Source organism: Barbus barbus (genome assembly GCF_936440315.1).
Source record: "Barbus barbus genome assembly, chromosome: 39".
Classification (NCBI taxonomy): Eukaryota; Metazoa; Chordata; class Actinopteri; order Cypriniformes; family Cyprinidae; genus Barbus; species Barbus barbus.
The window spans coordinates 12652780-12671541 of record NC_136717.1 but is presented as its reverse complement, the minus strand read 5'-3'; the positions used below and the strand labels follow the sequence as shown (position 1 = coordinate 12671541).

At 42.0% G+C, this 18762-nt stretch overlaps 1 protein-coding gene across 1 annotated transcript in view; it reads left to right on the top strand.

Moving 5' to 3' along the window:
- Positions 1 to 18762, top strand: part of LOC306858825 (neuron navigator 3-like) — a 147701-nt gene that overhangs the window by 102089 nt on the left and 26850 nt on the right. The window contains exons 12-17 of the mRNA XM_079399580.1: positions 91 to 222; positions 14300 to 14420; positions 14645 to 14912; positions 15550 to 16279; positions 17850 to 18284; positions 18457 to 18498. Coding sequence (XP_079255706.1) covers positions 91 to 222; positions 14300 to 14420; positions 14645 to 14912; positions 15550 to 16279; positions 17850 to 18284; positions 18457 to 18498 — 1728 coding nt within the window. The remainder of the gene's footprint in view (positions 1 to 90; positions 223 to 14299; positions 14421 to 14644; positions 14913 to 15549; positions 16280 to 17849; positions 18285 to 18456; positions 18499 to 18762) is intronic.

Below are 18762 nucleotides of genomic sequence, written 5' to 3'. Positions count from 1 at the left end.
ATAACCTCACTTTATTTAAACCCACTTATATAACCCACGACAAATGCTCTCAGATAATAGTTCACTTTTATTTTGATGTTTAATCATAAGGTACCACACAGACGGAGGTCTTTACTCTCGGAATGTCGACCTCTACTCTCGAAATGTTGGACGCCCACCTGAGATGCCACCTGCTCGTGAGGTCGTTCAGAAAGGGGTCAAAGAGATGCAAGGGGAAGACAGGTAAGACTTCCTGTCAAGAATAGAGTTCACCAGTACATTTACTTCATTATTGATTACAGCAAGTGTTTGTGCCCAATTCCTGCAATATTTTAAACGAGTACTTTCACAATACTAGCAGTTCTGTGTCTTTAGAGTTAGTGGATTTCCACACATTTTAGGTCTCTGACAGGCTATGAAACAGCCAAGTGCTGATGGGTCCTGTCAGTCACATCCTAACCTGCATCTTGTCTGCTTTCAAACTAGGAGATGAGAACATCTTTTAGTGTCTTTGTTTTATGAGACTAAAATGCAAAGCATATTTTGACAGGATTCACCTATTGGTTAGTTTCACATAGCTGGTGCAGTCAGCATAATGGCTGGTCCACTTAAGAGCTTATTTGGACCGAGAATTGCTTGATTATATATCAAGCAGCTTTTTGGCCAGCATCCATTAGTGACCAAACAACAGTGTTTACAAGACATTTAGGGTCGTGCATATAAAATCAGGTGGAATTCTGAGAACCAAATTAAATGTGTGTTAAACAATATGTTGTTAACATTTTCCTAGTAGTCAAGCAAAGGATATTTTATTTATTTGTTCATTCATTCATTCTAGCTATAACTAGTATGTTTGCTAATTGTAAAATAATTGATGTCTGTAAAAATTTAATTTTTATTAATTTTATTTCAGTTTTAGTTTTATTTATGCTAGTACGTTGAGTTAAACTAAATTAAATTGAGAAATATTACCTTTGGAACTAGCTGTTTTTTGTTTATTATTACTGTTATTTTTATTTATTTATTCATGTAACTTTTTATTTTAGTTGCATTTTTAGTTTTAGTTAGCTCATAACCCTGATCATAACCACAACAACTAGTAGTAGGTAGTAGCACTAGTATTACTATTAGTATTATTAAAATGTTAATACGACATGATCCATGTACATTTCATCAAAATTGCATGATGCAGTGATCAAGTTTGGAGCTTATGATTTGGACAACAGTAGCCATTTCTGTGTACAGTCTGCAGTAGACCGTTCCGTTCATGGACTACCTGCTGCTTCGCTTGAAATTCTTGGTATTCAAGCTGTTTCCATTCCCCACCGGTGTCAAATGTTTTTCACAACCTAAAATCCAGTAAACTGGCAGAGTCTCGAGCCTCAGGGAGGCATCGTATTTTGGTCTTGCCTCCAGTAACAGTCAGTCATTCTGTGGATGAGGATCAGCTGTGCTGAAGGTCCCCAGACTGAACCTCGCTCCCCAGACTAATGAACCCTACCTGTCCAGAGGGGATGTGACTGAGGAAAACTGTCAGCTCACAGCCCCTGCGACTTTAGATTGGCACTGGGAAATTTCTCTCTCACTTTCTCTCCAATCCTGATAGCTTTCACTTTATTAGCATTTTATTTGAGTAGCAGCTCATTTATTTTACTGCTGTGAATGATTACTGAATGTTTAGTAGTCAGTACCTGTGTGTTTTATGGTTAGTATTTCACCGACCCCTGACCAATTACTGGCTCTAACTGGCAAGATAAACATGATCCCTGTGCACTTGTTCTCTGTGCGACGTGATGTTATAGGGTGGAGAGAGCAGAAGGTTCCAGATGTAACGGTTCAGTGGTTGTAGTAACAAGGCACACAACGACAGAATAAACAAAAGAGGAGTCTTTAATAAACCGCATCAACTCACTTATGACAATATGTTAACTTAAGATCGGACAAACATAATGGCAAAACTGAGGACTTATAAAGGGGAGGAACAAACGAGGAAACAAGGTAATTAATAGAACACAGGTGATGACGATAATTAATTAACAGAACTAGGACACGAACAAAAACAGGAAGAACCAAATATGGGCAGAAAGGAAACTAAACAGAAACAGATACGTTACAGTATCTCCCCCTCCCGGAAGGTGCGTCCCGCACCGTAACAGTAACATCGGGGAGGGGGGGCGGGCGTCCTGGAGGCTGGAGTAGGGCCAGGATAGGACAGGGAAGCCTCCAGGGCGGATCTGAAGACTCGGGAGACCATGGCGGATCTGGAGACTCGGGAGGCCATGGTGGATCTGGAGCCTTGGGAGGCCATGGCGGATCAGGAGACACGGGAGGCCATGGCGGATCAGGAGACACGGGAGGCCATGGCGGATCAGGAGGTTCGGGGAGCCATGGCGGATCAGGAGATTCGGGAGGCCATGGCGGATCTGGGTCCTCGGACGGCCATGGCGGATCTGGGTCCTCGGGCGGCCATGGTGGATCGGGGTCCTCGGGCGGCCATGGCGGATCGGGGTCCTCGGGCGGCCATGGCGGATCGGGGTCCTCGGGAGGCCCTGATGGATCTGGGTCCTTGGACGGCCATGGCGGATCTGGGTCCTCGGGCGGCCATGGTGGATCGGGGTCCTCGGGCGGCCATGGCGGATCGGGGTCCTCGGGAGGCCCTGATGGATCTGGGTCCTTGGACGACCATGGCGGATCGGGGTCCTCGGGAGGCCCTGATGGATCTGGGTCCTTGGACGACCATGGCGGATCTGGGTCCTTGGGCGGCCATGGAGGATCGGGGTCCTCAGGCGGCCTTGGCGGATCTGGGTCATTTGTGGCCTTGGCGTTTGGCCTGGCCACACAGACTGGGACTATATGGCCCCCCCCCAAAATTTCTTTGGGAAAGTTCCCCTCTGGGGGCCACATTGGAGGAGAGGGCTCTAGAGAGCGCTCTGGAGGAGCGGGCACTAGAGGGCGCTCTGGAGGAGCGGGCACTAGGGGGCGCTCTGGAGGAGCGGGCACTAGGGGGCGCACGGGAGGCGCGGGCACTAGGGGGCGCACGGGAGGCGCGGAGCTGGACGGAACCAGCGGAGACGAAGGAGAGCTGGACGGGACCAGCGTAGATGCAGGAGGGCGCTCTTGCAGCGCCGACACTTGAGGGCGCTCTTGCAGCGCAGACACTTGAGGGCGCACGGGAGGCGCGAAGCTGGATAGAACCAGCGGAGACGAAGGAGAGCTGGACGGGACCAGCGGAGACGCAGGAGGGCGCTCTTGTAGCGCGGACTCTTGAGGGCGCTCTTGTAGCGCGGACACTTGAGGGCGCTCTTGCAGCGTGGATTCAAAGGGGCGCTCTGGTAGCGCGGACATTAGAGGGCGCTCTTGTAGCGCGGACATTAGAGGGCGCACGGGAGGCGCGGGGCTGGACGGGACCAGCGGGAACTCAGGTGGGCTGGACGGGACCAGCGGGAACTCAGGACGGCTGGACGGGACCAGCGGGAACTCAGGCGGGCTGGACGGGACCAGCGGGAACTCAGGCGGGCTGGACGGGACCAGCGGGAACTCAGGCGGGCTGGACGGGACCAGCGGGAACTCAGGCGGGCTGGACGGGATCCTCTTGCGAGGTGCAGGGATAGGAGGGCACAGACGAGGAGCAGGCACTGGATGGCACTGACGAGGAGCAGGCACTGGATGGCACTTGCGAGGTGCAGGAATTGGAGGGCACTGACGAGGAGCTGGCACTGGAGGGCGCTTACGAGGAGCAGGTACAGGAAGGCACTGGCTAGAAGCAGACACTGGAGAAAGCACAGGAGCCGAGAACTCCGGAGGAAGAGCCTCATCCAGTAGCCCCCTGTTCTGTGTCAGTGGAATCCTCCTATGCGTGGGTGGCGGAATCACCGTCGCGTTCGGCGCAACGTTCATCGCCGGTTGCGGCGGTTTCCTCCTCGCCGCGGGCGGAACATTCTTCGCCGCGGACGGCGGCATCCATTTCGCCACCGGCGGAACCCCTTTAGTCGTGGCCGGCGCAACGTTCATCGCCCTTTGCGGCGGAATCCTCCTCGCCGCGGGCGGAACATACATCGCCGGGTACGGCGGGATCCTTATTTTTGCGGGCGGCGGAAACTTCTTCGCCGTGGACGGCGTAACGTTCATCGCCTCCTGCGGCGTTATCCTTTTCGCCGCGGGCGGAACATTCCTCGCCGTGTACGGCGGTTTCCTCTTCGCCGCGGGCGGAAACCAATTTGCCGCGGGCGGAATCCACCAACTCTTGGCGGACAGGGGAAGCGAGCTGTGGATCTCCGGAGCTCCCTTCCGGGGAACCAAAACCAACCGCCTCCTCTGCATGCTGTAATCTTCTGTGTGGTCCGATCTTCTGTAACGGTTCAGTGGTTGTAGTAACAAGGCACACAACGACAGAATAAACAAAAGAGGAGTCTTTAATAAACCGCATCAACTCACTTATGACAATATGTTAACTTAAGATCGGACAAACATAATGGCAAAACTGAGGACTTATAAAGGGGAGGAACAAACGAGGAAACAAGGTAATTAATAGAACACAGGTGATGACGATAATTAATTAACAGAACTAGGACACGAACAAAAACAGGAAGAACCAAATATGGGCAGAAAGGAAACTAAACAGAAACAGATACGTTACACCAGAGGGACTCATTACAGTCTCTGTCGTTCCAAGTCCGTATCTGACTCTTCTCTGCAAAGCACTGATAATCTGTTCCTGCTGCAGAAATCTGAATAATACTGCAAATTAATAAAAACAAGACTAAGCTATGTGATAATATGGTGGTGTTGCTAAGGATTATGCGTTAGGGATTTGAGCAGACTCCTACTGATATATTATATTATATTATATTATATATTATAAAATTTTGAATGGGGATAACTTGCATTTGCTTCCAAAAATGTTGAATATACTTGATATTGTACAGTGTTTTCTTCGAAAGTTTAAGGGTTAGGAATTTAAATAGACATATAAGTTGTGTTATATTTCTATTATATCATAGAATAGAATATTGTTTTATTATATAGAATATTGTTATATTGCATGATATTTTATATTTTAATTTATTATATATAAATCTCATTGATATTAGACCGTTTTAAAGTTTATGATATCAAAAGAAGAGTTTTCACCAAACGTGAACTTTTGTTCTTATTTTGCAATATTGGCAACTTTAAAGAAAAATATTTTAGCCCAACTAGACCCTAAAGAGAGGATAGGCAACAGTGCAAAAGAAACAAGAAAGGTTGCAAGCCAGACTCGAAGTAGCATTACCTACATGAGCATCCAGGCAAAGGCTGAAGTGTTGACCTATAACAGAGCCAGTCAGTAGTGTGTTTGCATATTGGCAGTGCGTAGTAGTGTAATTGTGGCTGTCATATGCTTTGAGCAGCCATCTGTGTGTAGTACCTCAAAGAGTGTGACTGCTGAGATTTGGGCATTTAAACAAAGCTTACTCCCTCTCTCTACTGCTGTGGCGTGTAGCTCAGTTTGAAACCCTCGGGCTGGGGAAAATTAGATTATTTCAATCTGCTGTTGCCCTTTTAAAACTCTGACTGCTGAATAAGCAGCGATGCAGCCCAGGCCAACAGCAACACGTCTCCCATATAATGGCAATCATTTTGCCTCGTAGAAATCCGGCCTAACGTGCAAAAGTGGGCTACTGCTAGTAAATCTCACCATAATCTCACAGTGTTGCTTTTAGTAATCCTGTAATATATTCATTAAAAAGACAAAAGACAGCGTTGACTTGCATGAAACAGGTCATTTGAAGCCTTTGCAGGCTGAATGGAATGGGAATAGAGTGTCTGTCTGACAAAAAGTTTTATATGCATCATTGTGATGATGTCTGGAAATCAGTTACCATGAGATTAATCCAATGGTGGCTAAAAGACTTTAGCTATAAATACTCTCATCATGCAACATAGATGAGGCATGGCTAGCGGCAGCTCTGAGGTTGAGAAAGCAGGACCTGTACGACAGCGCTCGGACATGAATAAGTAAAACCCTTCACTTTCAGACTCAGAGAAAGAGGCTTGCTGCATATGACAGCTTGCTCGGCATTTTTGTACTTGAAAGGAAAGCTTTGGGGATTGGTTTGTGTTTATTCGTGAGCAGGGAGTGAGAGCGAGCGAAGATATGAGGGTTTGTGCGTGAGTTTGAAGGACTGATGTTAAAATGATCTGTGCTTTTGTTATTCTGTGGTAAACAGCAGGAGGATTTTGTAGTGATGTGATTTTCCAGTCATTGACAAAGATTCGTATTAGACAAATGTGGTTTTGTGACTGATTCTGTGTTTTTATACACAAGTCTGACAGGATGAATTATTATTCTAAACTGAAAATGATTCAAACTCCTACACCTTCATTTATCACACTGAAATGGAGTCATGGAGTTCTTTCAGGTTATAGATGGTCACCGTACCATCTCATTTGGTGCAGGAAATCACTTACTAATTGAGATTCATTTACTCGCTTCATAAATTAATTGCTATTCCTGCCCTGCTCCACAAAGCTGCTCTTTTAACTCATTATTGATTCCTCACCATTAGATTAAAAGTTATATAAATATATAATTGAAGCCTTCTTTTTCTAAAAAAAAATATATATATTTGTTTTATATTTGTATCTAATTAACCACATGTATATCACACATCAAACAAAGTTTGAAAAATTGTTAGTAATTCAAATAGTTTATAATTTTTTAAACCATCATAAATATATAGGTGTTGTTTGACTTATATTGTTTTGTTTCCAAAATGTTGTTTATTTTGCTATACAATATTTTCACCTTAAAATACACAAAAAAAACACGATGGTGCATTATTTGCAATTTATTTAGAAACAATACATAATCTAGATGAAGTGCATTGAAATTGCTAAAAAAAAAAGGAAAAAAAAAAGATAAATTGCTTATTAAAAAAGTTTGGTGAAAAAGGTGCTTGTGAAACGGTTTTTGAGGACTATGTTTTCTTTATAGTTGAAGTCTCTAGTAACACATTGCAATATCCGACCATGTTTCCCATGACTCCCGATGCTGAGACCCCCTGCCAGCCTCCTGGTTTGTGTTTCCTTCCCTTTGCATTCAAGACCATCCATCAAAGTCCACCAAATCAACCAGAACCTGATTCTAGACAGTTTAAGGTCAACCCACGTGATTTCTTTCCTCAGTAGTAACAGTTTCATGTTAATAACATTTTCTCTTCTCTTGAGACTTTTGTACATAATTCAACCTCATTTTCAGTATACAAACTCTGTTGGTTTGTCAATGTAAATCTCTTCTAACTCCCCCAGGGATGTTAAGTAGTAACTAAATAGAGAAAGCTACTCAGACACTTATTTTGTTGTTCAGCACTTTGAAGTTTTGAACTTCAGCTTCAAGCATTTACAGAAGAGCAGAGTAATTATTGTATGTTCATCTGGGATAAACCCTTAGTTAAAAGTGCTGTCTTAGTATTTCAGTATTCCCTTTTGTCCTTTGTGTCTTTTATTCAGATTTTCTTTAATCCAATATTTAAACACTTTATTTGCTCACCTAGACAGCATTTGTAGTCTTTTTTCAATTAGTAGCCAGCAAAATGATGTTGCATTCTAAGATTGCAAATCCAATTTTGATTACAGACAAACTTATATTTCAGTTTGTACTGAAATGTGACAATAAAAATAGTTTTTGTGCTTATTAGTGTATTGAGTCATTAACTTTGAGTCAAGTTGCAGTCCAGTTGACTTCAGATGCTGCATTGCAAATCAAATGTATCAGATATGCTAGCTCTGACACAGCCATTTTTACCACCATTAAAGGCTTCTGATGTGCTGGTCCTGGTCAATACAGAACCATCAATGAGCCATTATTGCTTTATGTATGTCATAACTATCAGCATGTTTTTCTAGAATGAATGGTACAAAAATCAAGCCATTCTTTTACTGCTTGCACTGTCTGGTTTTTTTTAGATTCATACTCAATTCTTCATGCAGACGGTGTGCATCTGTTTAGATAATAGATTTAATAGCATACTCTGCTAGTGACAAACACTGCTCAAAGTCCGTAAGTAATAGAACGCTTGGATTGATCATTGCCCTGGGGATGTAAACAGAAACAATGTCCGCATAAACAAACAAGAGCTTTCATTAGTGCCCAGGCAGAAAACCCTAGCCTACATTACTACATTATGTAATGGGTTTTTAAACTTTTTAATGCAGAAATATGAAGACTCACTTTCTACAGTTATATATTTTGAGACTCATTTATACTGTGTAGTATGTAAAGTAGTAAATGTATGTTGTCACTGCACTAAAGTCAAAAGCAATTATTAAAATGTTGTCTTGAATATATTATTAATTTACAATAATGTTATTATAAATAAGAATTTTTAAAGTTCAAGCAACTTAAAAATGCAAGTTCTTTATATTTTAGATAATGTTTCTTCTCTTAGGTTGTATATTTTTAAACATGCATATATATTTGAATACATTTTATGTTAGCTTGTAATATTTATTTTATTTTTCTGTCTCACTGAATTTTTTTGGGGGGTGTGATAAATATTTCACAGGTGATTGATTCATTTTATTTTCCCATCACTCAGATGTGACCGTATAAACAGTGCAGAGTTCATTCTCAGACAAAATTGAGCTCATTATATATATGCATTTTATAACTTATAACACTATTCTATACACCATCCCTGTCCCTTCCAACCTCACACAAAACATGGCATCAAATGCATGATGACTAAATAAGTAAATAACTGTGTGAAATGAACTCTCAAATAATGTGAAATAATAGTTATGATTCCAGGTCTTCATGATTAAGAAGGCAGTGCACAGCCAATTGAAATGGCCCTGAACTGCCTTTTCTTGGGACAGAGCCAGATTGGGCACCAGCAGTGCTGTGGTAAAAACAGAATAATAATCATTGGACATTCAGACAGATTTGTTTTGGCACAATCACTACAGTCATACTGTTTATCAGCTGTCCTTTCTACATATACGATTACTAATCAACAATGCAGTTCTGTGATTGTGGGTTTGTCTGTTTGAAAACTAGAGCTTCTACATCCCTGAGTTATGCCAGTCTATTGATTTACAGAAGTAATGCGGTGTATCTGAAGCGCAGGTCTGCGGATTTAGTGTTTTGTGGTGACTGGTTGTCGGTTGCCTCTGCAATGCAGAAGTCAAGAACATTTTTTTCGCTCAATCCAGTGAAGTGACGTTTGACTGTCCCTGATTTCATAAGAGACATTGTCATGCTCTGCCTCCACAAGGTCCTTTCTTTCAAACTGATTTGATTAAGCTGTACAAATACAACCTGATAAGCTGTACAATACAATGATTCACTTTTTTTTTACTTTGAATGATGGATTTTGTTAAGGCCAGTATGCATTTAATTATTCAGGACCATTAAGAATTTATGAATAGGAGTTGGATATTTCCATTTCCCAAAGTTTTAGCGCATAAAGGTCATTGTGCATCATTTCCCTTGTGTTACCCAGCATGCAACTTCAAGTTTGACCCTGACTCTGACTTTGATTGGAGTCTGTCTCTTCTGGCAACGCCCCAGTTGGTTGAGGATGTCTGAAGCATTTCTCAGAGTGCATGACGGGCCCAGGGGAGGGGTGAGGTGTGGGGGGTGGGGTGGAGCTGTAAGAAGTGGTGAGATGTCGCTCTTTTTCCTCCAGCCCGTGTTTCGCAACCAAGCAGGTGGGTTGCATTCTTCCTCTATCTTCTTTCCCCTCCTTTTTCCCCTCTCCTTTGCTTTTCTTCTTTTGATTTCTCCACCCCTGGAGCTACAGCATGACATGGGCAGCTTGCACACAGCCAGACAGCATCAATCGCAGGGCGGTGAGTTAGTGTTCACCCTTTCGCCTCACTCAGTCATGGAAACTGGTTTTGAGACATACTTTGGTATGTTTTTGACTCTAACAGGCCTGCCACCATTTGGTTTAATGTATAGCTAAAGCTCTAGATATTTACTTCAGGTTAGTACAAAATACTGTGTTTTCGTTTTTTGATGAATGTTAATAAGATTTACTCGGTTAAATTGGATTATTCATTATGTTGTACATTTGAAAAAGCTGTCAATGTGTCATTTTGTCTGCGTCAACATTCTAAGACTGCTAAATGCTGTTAATTTTCCCTTTGGGGATCATTGGATAGCAGACATTGCTTCTGTAAATGAGTTTCTTTGAAATGAATTAACATGGCATCATGAAGAATTAAAAATATTTAACATGGCATCATGTCCTTAAGACTTCTTATTGTAATCTTTGAATTCTTGTTGGAAATGACTGGCTGATATCAAAAAAGTGGAAATGACTGGCTGATGGCTGCATGCACTTAAAAGACAGCATTTGTTCTTTATACAGGTACAGGACTGTTATGCAACCATGCAGACAATGGTTAATTTCCTCTGAAATGTTGCTTTTCCACAACTACACCACAGCATGAAACGTATTTAACAGACCAATGGACACAGCTAGTGATTGAGAAATTGATTTGTTTTGATCCACGTAGGATGCAAATCTAGTTTTATTGAGTGTCGTTCCATGGTTCTTTCATCGCTGAATATTGCATGAGAATATTATTATATGCTTGAATGGACGTTTGCACCGCACACTCAATGAAAGTAAAGTGAATGGCTGCACTCATACTGTGAGGCATTTAAATTAAAAAAACAACAATATGTGGAAAATATTCACCCAACCAAAAACAGTGAGTCAAAAACAGTCAGAAACACATTTTATGTAAATTACGGGTGAATTATGGATGGGTTGTAACTAGAAAAAGACATCTTTTTCAATAAGACACAAGTGGAGGCACACATTGCAAGCAGATTGAGTGTGTTTTCTCAGGCTGGAATTGCTGTCATGAATGGACCGGTGTCTAAGGACATAGTCCAGAGACTGCATGTCACCCTGGTCTGACTGTCAGTCCCGTCACAAATACAACAGTACAGGAAAAATATTCAATAAAACATTCAGCCCATATAGGCAAGCTTCTAGGGCAGCTCTCTGGGGTCTTTATCTCGCTAACAGCATTAGGTCTGACTGTTGTTAAAAAAGCTGTATTGAATCGAAGTGGAATCATGTTGGACAGTCCCAGTAAAGCATACCAGATTGTGGTAATCAGCTGTTTCTTCCACAGCTTAGTACTCAGATTGTATTAATTTGATCTGTATTGGCTTTTAGCATATAAAGCATAGCATTTTAACATTTTCTTTCATGGGCATTGCTATGCATAGCAGCCTATAGTGCACAAGAGGGGATAGAGAAGGAAAATTCATGGCAAGGCTTGGATAAACGTATCTGCTAAATCACGATTCATTTTAAATAAGAATGATTGGAACAGACAGCATGCATGTTCCTGTAAAACTCAAAAGTGGACTGATTGTGTCATTGCATCAGGAGGCGGAGCTTCCTGCCACCCTAACAGATTGCATATCATATATCGCCTTTTCCAGGATCCACCGCTGTCTAACAAACGTATGACAGTCACCCCAATACTATTGTGCTGAATTAACTGTGCCAAATTTTAGTCAAATGTTGAGGTAATTATTCACTACTTCATTAAAACATTAATTGATTATTTGAAGTTTAGGTTAATTTCCATGTGTTCAAGAGAACAAACAATTATATTTTTGCCGAATTAACTTAAGAAAATGCTATGTAAAAAAAAAAGATAATTCTTTTAAACAGTCCAACTGTTCAAATCCTAGTCATGTGCTTTATAGAAATCCTTGTAATGTTATCTTAAACTGCACTAAAGGAAACTCATTTTCAGCTCATTTTGCCATCATTGACAATGTACTTCGATATATAACATTTGTCACAGTTCATTTCTCATGGTCAATTACCAGGAATTTATATTTGAAATGGTGCCCATGGCCCTAAGCATTAATTCTCAAATTCAAGATATTATGAAATAATATGAAACAGTTTGAACCCAAAAATATTTTTTTAACATAAATACCTAAAATGAGATAATCTGTTACCTATGTGCAGCTTCCTGTGAAATGGAGTTTTAAAGTAGAGCTTTAGTCATCATTCTGACTACATAACAGTGACAGTGCTCTTTTCCTGCTGATGTCATTCTCTTGAAGCAGTGGGCACACTCAGCGGGGACAAGGGTGTGTGGAAACAAGACTGTCAAGGTGACTTTAACTAGTGATCCCCTGCCAAAAAGTGTCCGGCTGGCAAAGGATGCCCACCTAAGCTTGAATACCACAGTTTTAGATGTTTACTGTTACATTGTGGGAGGGCAAATGCAGAAAAAAGCTCTCAGGCAGTGTAAGGTTTCAGCAGAGTGCATTTTAGGAAATTGTCAACTGGATTGGAGCATTTGGTGGTTATTGATTTGTGTAGGTGCTCTGTTGCAACACTTTGCACTTCAACTTGCAGTATAAAGCTTGATTTAACATTTGTCTGAACTCAGGACTGCCAGCACATCATAGCACCAACAAGTCAATAACTCTACCCAGGTGTTAAAGCATTAGCTGCTAATGTGTGTCAGGCCACTAGATACTGAAGTCATTTCACTCTTGAAAGGTTCCAACTAATGCATTGTTTAGACACAGTTTTAGGCACAACCATTGTTGATGTTATCAATAGACCTTAATGATTATTATGCTTGAAAGACTGGGAGGATCACAAGTGAGACTATCTGCCAAGTAATATAGACTACTTAATGTTTTGTAGCAGCTTGTTGCATTAATATAGAATTTGTGCATATATCAGCTTTGTTACATTGGCTTCAAATGCCCATCTAATCAGATTTAAGAAACCGGTCTGTTGTATAATAGACTTTAAAGTTTGGCTTCTCTAATCTTTAATTTACATCATTGTATAACAGTATCAGATCTCAAGCTAAATGTGCCAAGTGCTCCTGGAGTTAAACAAGGGAGAAACAAGGTTGTTGAAAAATCAATAATGATATTTTTAGAGTGATTGAGCACATACTCGCACCCACCGAGCCTCTTTCTAATGCTGGAATCTTCAGAAACACCCACACACTGGTGTTAAGAGCCCTGCGGGGTCTCTCACAATTATTATCCAGTCGCTTTCAGCCTCTCAAACTTTTCTTTCCTTCTTGCTCTGTCCTGCATTTTAAAAGTCAAGCGAGTCTTTACTAGCTCGTCAAACATTTCAAGAAGACGAAATGTCCTGGACAGGCACGTCTCCTGGGTAGACATGAATATATTGAATTTTCAATGCCAACACTGTTCTGTAAGTATTACCCAGCATCCTAGAATCGATATGAATAATTGAACTGTAGATACTGACATCAGGAAAGATGTTTGAATATTTCAGTGGTCTCTTTTTATGTCAGGAGATGTCGGTAAATGCCAGGATGTTTCTCTTTGTCTTGTCTAAATGGATTTTGTGTTGGTAAAGCTGTCAATTTAGTCTGTAGAGCCGGGCAGCAAACAGCCACCATCTTATCAGAGATTTGAACACAATATCTCTATGATCAGATCTGAAGAATTCATTAAATGTGAGGACATATGCATGCACACACATGATCAAACACAGTTCACTTAGCAACAAGAGAGAAAGACAGTAGGTGATAAATAACAGCATATGATTTATCTGGTGTAACAGACAGAAAATGATATTGCAATTGACTGGGCCAAGTTTCTACAATTCCGCTTTTTGCGGTAATAATAGCTTCATATGAATTCACACTCAGCTTTCTTTTAGGATTTTCAACTGGGTCAACAAAGTCGAGGGTGTCAAAACTACTGTTTAATATCCTTCATTAATTAGGCACGGTCTGGTAAATGGAGAGCAATGAGAACGTAAAGACTGGGGAAAAGAGAAATACTGTCAATAGTTAATGAGAATTGAAGTGGTGAAGCTGCAGAGTGGACTAATTAAGCAAATTAATATGAATAAGATGGTGACAGTGAGTCAACAATAGCGGGCTTTGAAATATGAATGAACGTGCATTGCAATCATATTTCTGGTCCTTGTGAAGAATGTTTGGAAAGGTCTAATCAAAGACAAACCTTGTGGGGATGAACTTCGTATTTCCAGAAGATGAAACCAAAGCACGAATGGGACGTGTCCACAAAAGAAAAAATGCTCATAAATCAGACAAATAATGTCCTAACTGAATTCAAAAATGGTAAAGGTGCATTAGTGATACACATCAGGCATGATAAGTAATGGGTCATTTTTAATGCTGATTTGACACAGTCATGGTTTGTCAACTAATGTGTGTTGGTCCATCAGCTTAAATTAAGTATGAGTTTAATGATACTTTTTGGCTGTTTTTGTTTCTGCATATAAAGATGATATTTTTTCACACTTTTCTCTTTCTGTTTTTACAGCTGGGATGACAGTAGTTCAGTCAGCAGTGGTTTGAGTGATACCTTAGATAACATCAGCACTGACGATCTGAATCCACCCACGTATTCTGGCATCTCATCTCGCAAGAGCAAAGCAGCACAGGTGTGCATACACTCTAGTCTTCTGTATTTCTTCTCCTCACAGACACATTTTTATAAATAGCTTTGTATCAGCAATCTGTCAGTAGGTCGCAGCAGATTGAACAGACTGAGAGTTTTAGACATGTTGCTTTGGCTAGTAAGAAAAGTTTGGCCATCTGTCAGCTGGATTGTCAAAGTGAGATTTCTGTGTTTGAGCTATATTCTGTGTGTCTGTGTGATTCACAGTCAAATAAAGATACACACAGACATACCGAGCAGGATGCTAGCAGCTGGGCTGGTGCTGAGGATCTGAAGAAGGTTGATGAAGAGATGGAGTCAGGGATGGACAAGTGGAAGACTTCATCCCCATCCTCTTCATGTCAGGGTGAGGATGTTGGCCAGAAGACAGGTTTGTCCATGTCTCAAACAGGCTCCTGGAGGAGGGGCATGAGTGCCCAGGTTGGCATCACGCCAACACGGAACAAAGGCACGTCCACCACTCTCAAAACACCAGGTATCAAACTCTTAAACAGTTGTATCTTGTAAAAAAACAAAAAGAAGCTGTAGTTCCTCAGAATGACTCTTTGGCTCTTTAGAAAACCTTTAAAAATATCAGTTCTCTAAAGAAATTTTAAAATGGAACCCACAAGTTTCTGCAAGGAAGCATGAAAGACCTTTTAGCTGGTTACAAAACCAAAGACTGCACAATTTCAGTGATATCTGTCAGTAGGGGACATTTTATGCATGTTATTCCAGAAAATAGCTTACTGTAGCTTCAAAGATAAGGTGAAATCAAAAGAGTAGAGGCTTTTTGGTAACTTTAAAGGACTGTTGAGCATTTGTTTTTTTCTTTATCTCAGCCAACTTTTGCAACTGAACCTCTGTCAAGCTACTTCTTTTGGGATACTCAGCAGGAACAAGTAACTTTGGCTGAGAGTACCTTAACTGTGCTGTTTGCTGAGTTGCAAAGAAGTGCCATTGGCTAGAACACAGCAGTGTTTGGCAGAGTGGCTTTGCATCGTATTGGTGATGATTGATTGGGTTGTGAAAGTATTTGCAAAAAATGTGCAAAAACTGGCCACCCATGCTAGCAGTATTGAATGATTAAACAGGAGGTACCAGTGCCATAACAAACATCTTTTTGCTGACAGGTAAAACAGATGATGCCAAAGCATCTGAGAAAGGCAAGGCCCCATCTAAGAGTCCAAGTATTCAGCGCTCACCATCAGATGCGGGCAAGAGTAGCGGAGATGAGGGGAAGAAGCCACCCTCAGGCATCGGTCGGCCGCCTACCACAAGTTCCTTTGGCTTTAAGAAGATTCCAGGTCCCACTGGAGCCCTCATCACAGCCAGCGGAGCCACTCTGACCAGCGGTTCTGCTACTCTAGGCAAGGTACCCAAGTCTGCAGGCATCGGAAAGGGCACAGGAATCGGCAATGGGCGGAAGACGAGTCTTGATGATGCTCAACCCCAGGACGACGCTGTTTTGTTAGGTTGTGGAGGCTCAAAGGTTCCACTCCAGTATCGCTCCCTACCTAGACCAGCAAAGTCATCTAGTGGGGGAAGCAGCGTGGTGGGCCGCAGCGGGCATCGTTCTAGCTCTAGCAGCATTGATTCAAATGTCAGTGGAAAGTCTGCGGGAGGTAGTGGAGGGGTGGTAGGAACCCCAACCAGCACAAAGAGAAGAGACCCCGGGAAAGTAAGCTCAGGACGCTCAAGTCCCATCACCATCAACCAGACGGATAAAGAGAAAGTGGCAGGGTCGGATCAGGAGGGAACAGGGTTGTCTACCTCCCCCAAATCCAGTCCCACCTCCACCCAATCTGGACTCAGACAGCCAGGCTCCAAATACCCAGACATTGCATCCCCCACATTCCGCAGGTAACTGAATTTCTTTCTGAAAAAATGACTGGGGTAATAAGAGGACAATAAATGTTAGACAAAGATGACAAAAGGCAGACATAAGCAGAGATAAGACTAAAATATGAAAGCAAAGTAGGCAGTTAGCTTGAGACAAATGGACACAGGCAGACAGCAAGAAAGAACAATTGCTTTTTGTGATTTGGCTCACTCCTGTGATGTCGTGACCTCTTGGCCAAAGCTGAGGAAACGTCCCAGCATATTTCCTTAGTATGTGAGCTGCCTCGGGCTGCACTGCACTGCTGAATCGGTTCACCAATGAGTTTAGGTTTACCTAACAGATCTAGGAAATTTTGTGATGGATTACGGAGCTCATTGTTTTAATCTTATCCATAGTCTTTCGACTTACTTTTGTATCTCTTCCAGCCACCATTAGACGACCTGAAATCTTGTCAGCAGCCCACAGAAGCTCTGATAAATAGACCAGGATGTAATCTAAATCAGTTGTTCTTAACTATTTTTGGTTCAGGAGCAGATTTCACTGTGGACATCAAAGGATGACCCAATGCAGTGACGATAGGACTGAAATAGGCTCAACAATATGCAAATTGATTAACCATGGAATAAGCTAAATAGGAAAATATGTGAATTTGGGTTTCTAAATGTATCTAGAATTTTGAATGGTTTCATGACAGGCTGCGATTTACTGCACAAAACAAAACTGCGGTGAGAACGAACCAAACTGATAAATTTGTATATTTAATGTAGCCTGGCTCATTTTCTTTTATTTTTTTGTACTTTTGTTCATTGTTTATGATGATGAGGTCCAACCTGTCCATGGCGACTAGCTAATTTGGTTAGCTTCTACTAAAAAAAATGATTTTGTGCCAAAACACTCTGAAGTTTGATTGAACAAAGCCTTGATTTTGTGCCAAAACACTCTGAAGTTTGATTGAACAAAGCCTTCATCTCAACAAAAATTGTGGAAAGCCTTTAAGAAAAAGGCTAATCCTGTTTAATTTACACAATTATGCGTTAAATTGTACTTTATAATTTATGCATTTAGCGGTGTATCTCCTAGTTGTCTGTGACTCTGCTCTCATATTAGACCTGCAACCCATTCTCCAACATCAGAGGAGAGTGGAGGGTCAGATTGCCACCTGGTGGTTATAGTGTATAAGTGCCTATATAGAAACACTCCTCAGGGAGCATGATTTTCCATTCAGATCAGATCAATTCAGAGCTGATTAAAGCAGATGTGTGAGCGTGTTTCCAGCACACTGATCTCTGTATTATTAGGTGTGTCCATTTAAAAACATGTCTGCATGTTGCGCTCCTCTGCTCTGTGAAGCCGAAGTGTATAACTGGATTTGCTTGCATCACCTCAAGCTGTTATTGCTGGAGCCTTACAGAGATAACCATAGGCAGATCCACCACTGATTATGTTGGAGTAAAATCTGGCCAATAAAATTATGCATGCACCTGAGTGAAATTGGCTGGTTACATTTACATTCTTTCATGTGTAAATTGTTTGTGAAATCAGCTCAATTCAATGCAACAATGTACATGATTGCCTTATCACTTTGCCTAGGTTGTTTGGGAGTAAGGCCAGCAGTAAACCCAGTTCCCCGGGCACCCCTGACTCTGGTAAATGCCCATCAGCACTGGGCAGCCCCCATGGCACACTGGCGCGGCAGGCCAGCCTGGATTCACCCTCCTCAGGAACAGGTAGCCTGGGCAGCATGGGTGGGCAGAGCGGAGGCAGCAGTCCGCTATATGGCAAAACGCCTGACCTGTGTACTGAGTCCCCGGCATCAAGTCCGGCGTCAGGCCTCTCTCTGCCCTCTAACGCCCGGCCTTGGCCACCAAACCTCAGTAGTTCATCTGCGGGCAGTAAAGACACACTGAGCTGCCACAGTATGACCAGTTTACACACAAGCTCAGAGTCCATAGACCTGCCGCTCCCACACCACCATGGGCAAAAAGTCACCCGCACGGGCAGTGTCAAGTCCACCCTCTCTGAGGGGTAAGTGGAGTATATCCAGCAAATGGTATTCGTTGAGTGATAAAAAGCTTATTACATGATATGTTAATGAAGTAATGGAGCATTCAAATCTATTAGGCGTGATTTTATCTTAGCTATTTAAATCTGCCTGTTTGTCATAGATAACACTCTTATTTTTCTTCTGTTTTAACAGCATGCCTCTTGACAGAAACACTCTCCCCAAAAAGGGATTAAGGTACTAATGTAACCACTATGCATCTAATGGTGCTCATAAGTATGTTTTTATGTTCTATTGAGTAACTAGCATTAGAATTGTCACTACATGTGCTAATCTATGTATCAGTGGTGTTTGCTAAGGCAAGCATCACTATTATAACACTAAGTTAATGATTTGAACAAACCCCTAACCCTAAATACTAATCTTTGGCACCTCAACCGGTACCTCAACCAATCTCAAATCGTGAGGCTTTTTGAGGAGACTTGTTTGATTACTTTTCAG